This window comes from Poromitra crassiceps (assembly GCF_964638095.1).
Source record: "Poromitra crassiceps genome assembly, chromosome: 19".
NCBI classification, from domain to species: Eukaryota; Metazoa; Chordata; class Actinopteri; order Beryciformes; family Melamphaidae; genus Poromitra; species Poromitra crassiceps.
Genome location: NC_139646.1, coordinates 23367248 through 23379317, shown reverse-complemented (window position 1 = coordinate 23379317; position 12070 = coordinate 23367248). Strand labels below are relative to the sequence as shown.

The 12070-nt window shown below is 44.5% G+C and overlaps 1 protein-coding gene across 2 annotated transcripts in view; it reads left to right on the top strand.

Annotated features, from left to right (window-relative positions):
- Positions 1-12070, top strand: part of pkn1a (protein kinase N1a) — a 93523-nt gene that overhangs the window by 68543 nt on the left and 12910 nt on the right. For both annotated transcript variants that reach the window (XM_083655654.1, XM_083655653.1), the window contains exons 6-12: positions 2834-2979; positions 4258-4471; positions 5639-5833; positions 7537-7646; positions 7957-8100; positions 9648-9723; positions 11144-11279. In XM_083655654.1, the coding sequence (XP_083511780.1) occupies positions 2834-2979; positions 4258-4471; positions 5639-5833; positions 7537-7646; positions 7957-8100; positions 9648-9723; positions 11144-11279 (1021 nt within the window). The remainder of the gene's footprint in view (positions 1-2833; positions 2980-4257; positions 4472-5638; positions 5834-7536; positions 7647-7956; positions 8101-9647; positions 9724-11143; positions 11280-12070) is intronic.

Genomic DNA, 12070 nt, shown 5'->3' with positions numbered 1-12070 from the left:
CTGTCTTCTCTCTTCTCCTCACCTCTCCTCCTCTCTTCTCTTCTCCTCTCAGCAAAGCACTTGGCTGTAAATCTGCACCATGGGATGCTACTCCGTGGCTACTCTGAGGAGAGATTATATATACAGTATGACTGCGTCCACAGCTCGGCTGCTGCGTCGCCTCGCCTGCTCTATTGCCATGCGCAGCGCACAATTTTCATGGGGGCCGTTTTGTGTCAAAAAGGCAGGGTAAACACAGGTGTGAGCAAAACACTAATGAAGGTTTCCAACTTCCATGATTGGAAGTTGGAAACCTTCATTAGTGTTTTGCTGTCTTTTCAACACAAAATGACACCCGTGAAAAGGGTCTGTCACTGATGATGTCACAATGCCTATGACATCACTGATTATGTCACAGTGCCTATTAGGGTTGCACGGTATACCGGTATTAGTATGGTACCGCGGTTCCCTGCCGTTAAAAAGGATACTATACCACGTTAATTTAGTACCGATACTTAAAAAAATGTCATGGGTTGCGTCAGTGTGCGACCGTGGTGTTTGTTAGCGGAGGAGAGAGACACAGCGGCATTACAGTTGAGAGCCTGTCTCCCACCTCACGTGAAGGCAACACAGCCTTGCCTTGAACCAATGGTGACTCGTGAAAAGTGAAAAAAAGCTCGTCTCTGACTCTGAGTCTGCTTCATGTGGGGGCGTGTCGACTTTCCTCTCTTCCCTCTGCTCGCTCTCTGGCCAGTGTTCAGTCCTCACTACAGCACCCCGACACACAGGACAGACGCAGCGAAAATGGCAGCGGCTTCTTCTAGTCTTGCAAGCCGACCAACGCTTGTAGAAAAAGCAGATGCACGAAGCGAAATATGGAAATATTTTGCTTACGTTGCCGACAGCGAAGGCAAGCCCGTGGACACATCCAAACCAGTGTGTAAAAGGTGCTTCAACGTGACGCAAGCGAAAGGATCAAACACATCGAACCTGGCTAAACATCTTGCCGACAGGCACCCCGACCTGTTCAAAGAGTTTAAAGACCGACAGGTTAGCGAACGTGAACGATAAACATACATGCCCTCAAATAAGTCCAACGAGTATTGTGTGACAAGCGAACTTGTTTCACTGAAAAAGTTTGCTTGTCACAATAGCCTACTCGTTTACAGTAAAACACGAGGCAATGTGCTGGAGCACAGATCTCTGCCAAGGAAGGAGCAAGTCATGACATGTAACGTTTAGGGGAGGGGACATCAGATGACTGCATACCATGTACAATATTTAATAACACTATGGCTCTCAATGCCAGTGTTATTAAAGCTTTTACATGGTAAGCAGTCATCTGATGTCACCTATCCTAATATTTACAATAATCCCAATTATTAATGATATACGAATTAATTGTAAAAAACACCTAGCCTACATGTATTGGGGGGGGGGGGGGTACACCACATAATAAGCCTACATTTCAATAGCCTACATTTATGTGTGAAAATAATATATATTACTAAATTAACCATAAATCTGGCACTTAATGTTAATGAAGCTTAAACCCAGGATTATTATATACTCTATTTATTCCACTACTTTTCCTGATGTTTTAGTTTTTTGCCGTGGTATCGTTTCAGTATCGGTATCGAGATATTTAGGCAGGTATCGGTATCGAACTCATAATTTTGGTATCGTGACATCCCTAGTGCCTATGACATAATCGGAGCATATGGTATCATCAGTGATGTCATAAGATGACTGGTAAATATATAGTATGTAGTGTAGTGTAGTGTAGTATAGTATAGGATATAGTGTGTGCGTGTGTGATCTTGATCACTTTAAGCTAGGAGGAAAGATGAGTGTATATGATGGCCAACAAAGGCCATCAAGATTATTTGCTTGTTTTCTGAAAGTTGCACAATCTGCCTTGTTTCACTGTATTAAGCCTATTAAGGCTTTTCCCTCCTGCTCCAATGCAAAACACAGTTTAGGGTCACACCATTAACACTGTTACACCTCTAATTACACCAGTGTCTAATTAGTGTGGGCTTGCTTAACCCGAGGTAACAAAAGGGATGATTACAGGTGTAGTTGTGGTGTAATGGGTTCTGATCCATAGTGTTTACGGGGTGTCTTTGAAAGTTTATCTGATCTATTAACAGAATATTTTGGCCTCGTCGTCTACGGGTACATTCACGTCTCAAAACCCGGCTACCGCAAACTGCGTTGGTTAAACTTTAGGCCTAGTTAGCATTGATAAGCACAGCTCATGATGTCATGAAGGCTTTTGGGCCCGTCTGAAAGTATTTGTATTTGTGCTCTGCGTTGACCCACTTCTCTCTCGGTGTCGGATCGCGGACCTCTTCTTGGCTACCCGCCAGCTCCGTCTGGGCCGCTCGTCCTCCAAGCGAGGCTTCTGTTCGGCTGGTTCCCAATGCGCCAGGAAGGACCGGTGATAAGGTCCAGACATACACAGCTACAAGCATAAACATTTGGCGAAACATCCACTGGGTTCAGTTCAGTGTGAAACAGTCAGAGAGTCACCAGTTCTTTCATATCTCCCCCGAGTCCACATGGCAAACATTCGCCATGCGCGCCTGACAGCCTCAAATGCTGTCCACTGTGCACGGTAAGGGCCGCCCTCCGGCAAGGTCTCAGCCAATCACAGCGCAAACCTCCCTGACGCGCGCGAATGCTTAGCCAATCACTCAAAATGGTGACTAATGATTGACAGTTACACTAAGCAACGACCGCTCCTGAATTAACGCGAGCGCACATTAACAGTTTAAGACAGCTCATCGATGCCGTGAGGATCTGGTCATCACAGTAGCGATGTGCCCCCCCCTCCCTCCCTCTGCTGCAGGTAACCACGACCTGTGTGGGGTGGAGCTGCGTATCGAGGAGCTGAGGCATCACTACAGGGTGGAGCACGCGGTGGCCGAGGGGGCCAAGAACGTCCTCAGGCTCCTGGGGGCCAGCAAGGTCCAGGACAAGAAGGCCCTGTCTGAGGTTAGAGACCACACACACACACACACACACACACACACTCACACTCCATTAATTTGGTGCAAAGTTGTGAGGCAGTTGCAAGACGTGACATCAGTTATGTCATTTTCCTTCATGTCGCACAACTCTCAACCTGTCCTCTATCTTCATCTGGTGACAAACATTGTGTCGCCTATGCTTTCTAAATTATTCTATTGTATGAACTCTATTCTACCCCAATCACTCCACACTCACAACACAACAACAACAACCACCACTTAACAGTGTTAAGTTAACACACAAGGAAACCCCTTCCGCCAAGGACCTCACCAACAACCCCCCCACACACACACACACAACTCACTACCTCCTCCTAAACTCAACTGAACTCCCCCCCATAAAATTGTAACTCATATCTAATTTAATGCCTGTCTAACTGGGACTGTAAATTCATGTAAATTCCCTGCACATTTAATGCCTATTTAACTTAGCCTGTAAATCTCATGTAAATTCATATTTATCATCCACAGAACACTTCACCACTCATCTACATATTGTATATATTGACTCGATTCGATTTGATTGCACTTGCAACTTTGTGATTGTCTTTAGTTATCTTCCTACTTCTTATCTCTGTATATCGATGTGACCGCTATGCTGCTGCATACAGACACTAAGACAAATTCCTTGTATGTAACTTGCATACTGTGGCAATAAAAGTGATTCTGATTCTGATTCTGAAGTAATATAATTTGATGGCAAATTAACATACATGTCCAGGTTTATTGAAGCCCCCCATGTTTTAGTGTATCTGTCAATTAATGCAACGTAATCATTAAAAGAGGAAGGAGCGTGTCCATGCAGACATTTAAAAATCAGCTTTAGGTTTGAGTAGCTTATGAAACTTCCAAAGCTGAGCATTTTGTGCTCAAGATGTGACATATGGTCCCCATGCCATATAATGAGCATATTACCTGATCAATACTGACTCCATCATTACTTCAGCGGGTGCTGAGATTTCTGTCTTTCAAAACCAAGGTGATCTAATGATCTGGCTTGCTCGTCTGTATTGTGAGAAACAGAGTTAAAGCACCGTGTGGCTTCTTGCTCGTCTGTATTGTGAGAAACAGAGTTAAAGCACCGTGTGGCTTCTTGCTCGTCTGTATTGTGAGAAACAGAGTTAAAGCACCGTGTGGCTTCTTGCTCGTCTGTATTGTGAGAAACAGAGTTAAAGCACCGTGTGGCTTCTTGCTCGTCTGTATTGTGAGAAATGGAGTTAAAGCACCGTGTGGCTTCCTGTAGGCCCAGTCTCGCCTGAGCGAGGCGTCCCAGCGGCTGGACCTGCTGAGGGACTCTCTGGACCAGCGTCTGGCCGAGCTGCCCGAGGATCACCCCAAGGCCAGCGTCATCAAAGAGGAGCTGGTGCTGGCCTCCTCCCCGGCCTTCAGCTCCCGCCACGGCGCCCCCTACCTCCACAACCAGTACAGCACCCTCAACAAGCCCTCGCCGCTCACTGGTACGTACAGTATGTAGCATCGAGCAAGGCCAAAGCAGAGCAAGCCAACAGCACCAATGTAGAAACACAGAGAGGCAGTCACTCTCTCTCACACACACACACACACACACACACACACACACACACACACACACACACTCACACTCTCACACACACACACACACTCTCACTCACACACACACACACACACACACACTCACACACACACACACACACACACACACACACACACACACACACATAGAACCATACAGTCACTCACACATAGAACCATAAACACAGAGAGGCAGTCACTCACACACTCACACATATAACCATACAGTCACTCACTCACTCACACATAGAACCATACAGTCACTCACACATAGAACCATAAACACAGAGAGGCAGTCACACACTTACACACACACACACACACACACACACTCACACACACTCACACACTCACTCACACACTCACACACACACACACTCACACACACACACACACACACACACACACACACACACACTCACACACACATAGAACCATAAACACAGAGAGGCAGTCACTCACACATAGAACCATAGAGCTGATCATAAATACATATGGATGTAGATACCATGACGTCACCCATCATCATCTGGGTTATTTGGAGCCAGACAAAGATCCTCTGGTGCACAGGAGGTAACACCACCCCACAGCTGGTGCACAGGAGGTAACACCACGCCACAGCTGGTGCACAGGAAGTAACAGCACCCCACAGCTGGGTAGTTAGCATGAGCAGTGCTAGCGACCATGGCTGAACAGACAAAGAAAACAGTGACCACCCTATAGAAACTGAAATTTCATCATATAAAATACCTCTTAAAGCTCAAAATATGAATATATGGTAAAGGAACAGACAGTCAGACTTAATTTTGGGTCTTGTTTAGCATTGTTTAGTCTTTGTTTAGAGCATGATAGCCACCATGACTGAACAGATAATGACATAATAATAATACATAATATTATTAATAATAATAATGATAATAATAATTTCATAACAAAAATACCTCTTTATGAAGGTAAAGGAACAGTCAGGAATTGACTTTGGCTCTTGTATAGTGTTGTTTAGTGTTTGTTTAGAGCCTGGTGTTTTGGCTTGTAGCTGGACGCACCTGAGCCCCGCCTCCCTGTGCCCTCAGGTACCCTACAGGTACAGGTGTTGGGCTGTGTGGGGGTGCTGGAGGTGGTTCCAGGACGCTGTAAAGGCACGGCCGTCATGCTGCCCAGCTACAGCCCCGGAGACACGCGCTCCTTCATGAGGGGCAGCAAGGGCCTCTACGCACGCAGTGGATCCCTCAGCGGCAAGACACCCAGCAAGACCGACGAGCTCTCCTGTGAGTGTGTGTGTGTGTGTGTGTGTGTGACGAGCTCACCTGTGTGTGTGTGTGTGTGTGTGTGTGTGTGGGTGTGTGTGTGTGTGTGTGTGACGAGCTCACCTGTGTGTGTGTGTGTGTGTGTGTGTGTGTGTGTGTCAAGTCAAGTCAAGTTTATTTATATAGCACATTTCATACACAGAGGCAATTCAAAGTGCTTCACATAAAATGGTTGACAGGAAAAGAAAAGAAGAGAATAAAATGGACATTTAAAAGCATCACAACAAAACTTTAAAAAAGAGTTTAAAAAGTGCATTAAGCAACAGGCGCAGCAGTTGCAAAAAGAGCTAAAAACTTATAGAGGACTCATTGGGTTTGCATAATAGGCTATATAAGAAACATGACTACACACACATATAATAGTGATTGAGAAACAGCTGTCAGCAGTTAAAAGCGACGGTAAACATAAAAGTCTTTAGTCTATTTTTAAACGTAAGTAAGGTTGGGGCAGATCTGAGGTCTTCAGGTAATTTGTTCCAGCTAGCAGAAGCATAGTGGGTAAATGCAGCCTTCCCATGATTTGATTTGATCCTAGGGACAGTTAATAAGCTGGACCCTGTTGACCTAAGAGTTCTAGACGGTTCGTAGCGTGGGAGCAATTCAGCTATGTATTTTGGGCCTAGGCCATTAAGTGATTTATAGACTAATAACAGTATTTTAAAATCTATTCTATGACACACTGTGTGTGTGACGAGATCACCTGTGAGTGTGTGTGCGTGTTTCTACCTGCCTTTATTCATGACGGCACAGCTTTATCAGCAAACCCAACCGAAGCGTCTTAATATACCCTGAGCAGGCAGCTCACTAACTGCTTCTTCAGCTTCTTTCACTCTTCTGCGGTGTCTCCAAGGAAATGAATAAGGCACTTTAATCAATAATGAAATGGTAGCAGGTACAGAGTAGGGCTGTCAATCTCCCTCTATAATCAAATTCGAATTTCAGTGCTTTATACATTTTAATATTCGAATTATATTCGAATATTTTAATTAATTTTTAATTGAATAAAAAAAAAAAAAAAAAAAAAAAATGTTTTTTGGATAAAATAATTGATAATAAAAAAAGACACAGCCTTTGTTTGAGCTCCTTATCAATAAACAACTAAGTAAACTTTGCCAAAACAACAATGAGCAATGAACAAAAAAAAATCAGTCACGTATTGCACTTAAGAGCTACATGTTTACATTCAGTATAGCAGCTTCAACAGTTAGAGCTACAGGTAGGTTTACATCAGTATAGCAGCTTCAACAGTCAACTTCAGTTAACACTCTTTTCTTCCAAGTATGTTGTCAGAACTTGTCACTGTTCTAGTGTTCTAAAAAAAAAAAAAAAAAAATTAAATTAAAAAATTAAATATTCGTTTTTAAAAAATAATAATAATCGAATTTCGTTCATAATTATTAAATTCGAATAATATTCGAATATCAAAATTCGTTTCAACAGCCCTAGTACAGAGTGACCACACAGGCCAGTGTTATTATGGATCACCAAATTGCTTGTGAACATGTTTTTGCCTCCCCGTGTAAAGTGCCAAGTATAGGACTTTCCAGCTATGAAGGACATTTCATTGGTTTTATTGGTCATTTTGTGTGTGTGTGTGTGTGTGTGTGCGTGTGCGTGTGCGTGTGTCTGTGTGTGCGTGTGTGTGTGTGCGTGCGTGTGTGTAGCGGAGGTGAGTGCGGTGCTGAAGCTGGATAACTCAGTGGTGGGCCAGACAGCTTGGAGGACTGTAGGAGAACAGGCCTGGGACCAGACCTTCACCGTGGAGCTGGAGAGGGTCAGCACACACACATACATAATACAACATCCCCACACACACACAGGATTAGGGCTGGGCAATGTACTGTATATATATATATATATATATATATATATATATATATATATATATATATATATATATATATATATATATAATATACGTATATAATATAATACCTGTGTGTGTGTGTGTGTGTGTGTGTGTGTGTGTGTGTGTGTGTACGTCACCTGTGTCTGTGTGTGTGTTGAAACACATGTCACCTGTGTGTGTGTGTGTGTGTGTGTGTGTGTGTGTGTGTGTGTGTGTGTGCGTGTGCGTGTTTCAGACGAGGGAGATGGAGATAGCGGTGTACTGGAGGGACTACCGCTCGCTGTGTGCTCTGAAGTACCTGAAGCTGGAGGAGTTCCTGGACAACCAGAAGCACAGAGTGCAGCTGGAGCTGGAGCCCCAGGGCCTGCTGGTGGCCGAGGTACAGTACACACACCCTAACCCAGCCATTCCCAAAGTGTGGGCCGTGAAGGTACTGCAGGTGGGCTGCGAGATGCACACCTGCCAACACAAATGTCTGTAGCAGGCTCCTTTTGAAAGCCAGAGTGACTTTCCTGCCAGCATATGAAACTAGAAGACCTGAGGCATCCATTACTACCAACCATGAAGGGGGCTGCTAAATGTTGCAAAGTTGAGCAAAATTTTGCAAACGGAAAAACTATTCCAAAGGGGTCCATTGACCTCTAACCTCAAGATATCTGAGTGAGAATGGGTTCTATGAGTACCCGTGAGTCTCCCCTTTACAGATAAGGTAGCACCTCACAGCCTTGGCAGGTAGGCTATGCATATATTTAAAGAATATGCTAAATACGCTTGAAATTACCATGGAATATTTATGATTAAATATTTGAATTAAAACCGTAATCATATAAACTAGAAGTCTTGCACACTGCGCACGCTCGATTTCTAGAGTGGAGACAGATCTCTCTCTGCTTTGTTCAGCTCAACAGTCATGGTCAACCCAGACGTACCCGAGGCCTTTCGACTGAGGGCCTGGTATGACCAGGAGGGCTAACAGCCAATCAGAGAGGCCTAGTATGACCAGGAGGGCTAACAGCCAATCAGAGAGGCCTGGTATGACCAGGAGGGCTAACAGCCAATCAGAGAGGCCTGGTATGACTAGAGCTGTGCATCTTCACTGATCTCACGATTCGATACGATTCGATTATACAAGTCTACGATTCGATTCGATTCGATTATACGATGCATCTTAAATCAATGCATCACTTTTTCCGCAATACATGATTTATTTTTTCTCACTTTCTTTTTTCTCACTGTGTGGCTACTTTTAAAATCAAAGTGCATTTGGAATTGCATTGTATTATGATCCATAATTAAAATAAACAACTGCATGTACTTACATTCTATTTTATTTGATAAAAAAATAAAAAATAAAAAAAAATAATCGATTTTTGATATTTGTTAATCGATTCAGAATCGTCCTATTAAGCATCGCGATGCATCTCTGAATCGATTATTTTCGGCAGCTCTAGGTATGACCAGGAGGGCTAACAGCCAATCCCTGACAGAGACCAGGGCACCGGGTCAAGGGTCAACAGGGTCAAAACACTGAGTGACGTTAAGGATGATGTCATACCCACTGATGATGTCATACCCACTGATGATGTGGATGACGTGACATCAGTTGACATGTTTGGTCACAACAACAACAACAAAAAGTGCACCCTGTAGTGACCCTGAAAAGTGTTTTGATCGTCTGGGGAGATAAATGTGCTTGGACATATGGACAGACACACAGAAATACAGACAGACAGACAGACACGCACACAGACAGACAAACTGTGATGAGCAACAACTGAAAAAATCAGTCCACACTGTCACATGCACCTGTGCCGACAAACCTCGCTTTGATATCATACTTGAAAGGGCTATCTCTCTGTTGAAATGAAGTGTGGGTGTGTCCTTGATGTTGACGTGTGTGCGTGCGCGTGTGCGTGTGTGTTCCAGGTGACCTTCTTCAACCCGGTCATTGAGAGAGTGCCGCGCCTCCAGAGACAGAAGAAGGTGTTTTCCAAGCAGCACGGTGAGGACAACAAAGAGGAAACCATGGAAACAAGCTGTTTTACACTGTTCCACTATTATTTCCTATTCTGGGCCCTATCCACCTTATTTTTGAATGCCCCACTGTAAAAAAGAATCGTGGGTACAAGGTCCGGTTTAACGTGACTCATTGTTGCCGCTTGCCATTTCCTTTGTTATACTCTGGCTGCAGACCCGAATTATAAACCGGAAGCTGGAGTCCGTTATAAAAGTTATAAATATAGTCACGTTATAAACAACTAACCAACGCTGGAGGTCCGTATGGAAACTCGAAATGTGTGTTACTCGAAATGGTTAAAAGTTAAATCAATTTGGTGGCGTTTTACTGCCATGTAACATAGCTAGCTAGCCGCTAACATTAGCCACAGTTAGTAGCCGACTACCCACAATGCATTACGTTATCCCAGCACCCGAACGACACGGCTGTAGAGCAGAATGGCTCTGCTGTAAAAGGGTAAAATCCTCATAGACGTTTTTTTTGTCAGGGGCTGGGGGGTTATCTAAATTGGTTACACCGGAAATAGAACCCATACTTAACGTAAGGCAAAATGGCCGCCAAAAATAAGGTGGATAGACTCATATCACAGTAACCGTTTTGAGGTGGTAAGGCAGGTGTAACCAATGCCATTAATGATGGTTCTATTCCATTTTAGGTGTTCCAGTGCCAGGGCCCTCATTAATGTTATTGGTTATACCTGCTTTGCTTCCTGCGTTAACACCTCAAAATGGTTGCTGTGAAATGGGCCCTATAGTTAGCTTATACCCATGACCTTTTTAGACTAGGAAGTAGCAGCTGAGCTCAAACCCTGCATTACCTTAAATGAAAAACGATAATGCCAGGAGGGAAATACAATACAGTAGTCTTATACTGTACCTTGATTATTTTTTATTTTATTATTATTATGATTTTTAGGGCACAGCACCCTCCAGTGGCTATCAATATTGCTGTCTTTTCACTTCGATGCAGCGATCAAAAGCGCTACTACTGGCTTCCTACTGGCCATGTGGAATATTACACAGAGTTAGAGAGGCGTATGCCACATAGGGAAAGTCAGTTTGAAAAATAAAGAGTTACACATAAATGGAAATGTGTTACAGGAATGTACCAGAATGTATTTTACAACTTGTCTGTCATTCATCGGAATAGATAGTCGGTTATTTTTAGTTGTTTTTTCCTCCATAGTAACCCAAACCAGACTGTTTTCCCACCATTCAAATCCTTAGGGAATCCTCGGGGAATTTTACATCAGTTGGTGATATGCTGGTTTGCTGATCCTTTGTGTGTGTGTGTGTGTGCGCGTGTGTGTGTATCTGTGTGTGTGTGTGTGTATCTGTGTGTGTGTGTGTCTGTGTGTGTGTGTGTGTGTGTATCTGTGTGTGTGTGTGTGTGTGTGTCCGTCCAGGCAAGGCCTTCCTACGGGCTCGTCAGATGAACGTGGACATCGGGACATGGGTGAGGCTGCTGAGGAATGCCATTCCCACCGTCAACAACACAGGAACTTACAGTCCCAACGCACACGGCCTAACACTCAACCCGGGGTGAGACACACACACACACACACACAGCAAGTACACACTGCCAACACTGGGTTTAGCAATGCAGTTGCACACATTCAACACTAGTTAACGGGACTTTCATACAGGTAGCGGCAATGTGCATATTTTGGTAGCCTACAACATTAGCATAGCTAGCTAGCTGCAGACAGACAGGGATGGAGCCTAGCAACAGCCTGACGATAAATGGAGCTGGTGCGCGCCGCTATTCGGCTGTTCAGGAGAGTGCTGCCACGACCTTCATTAAAAACAATGGCGTGATGGCACGTATAGTATGAACGCCAGTAAAACACACACTCGCATCTATATTCCCTCACACTCCATTCTAGTAAAAAAATATATAAAAAAAAATGTCAAACCCACATTGCAGAGAAGTGTGATATCTGTGAAACACAAAAGCACATGGCTATCAAACACAGCAACATCCCTTCAACCTTTTCCCTTTTCTTTCCTGGCAAAGTGTAAAGCCCACGTCTAACCACCCTCTGTGTTCCATTCGTCTGCCTGCCTCGCCACATTGGTGTGTGTGTGTGTGTGCGTGTGTGTGCGTGTGCGTGTGTGTGTGTGTGCGTGTGTGTGTGTGTGTGCGTGTGCGTGTGCGTGTGTGTGTGTGTGTGTGTGTGCGTGTGCGTGCGTGTGCGTGTGTGTGCGTGTGTGTGTGTGCGTGTGTGTGCGTGTGCGTGCGCGTGCGCGTGCGTGTGCGTGTGCGTGTGTGTGTGTGTGTGTGTGCGTGTGCGTGCGTGTGCGTGCGCGTGCGTGTGCGTGTGCGTGTGCGT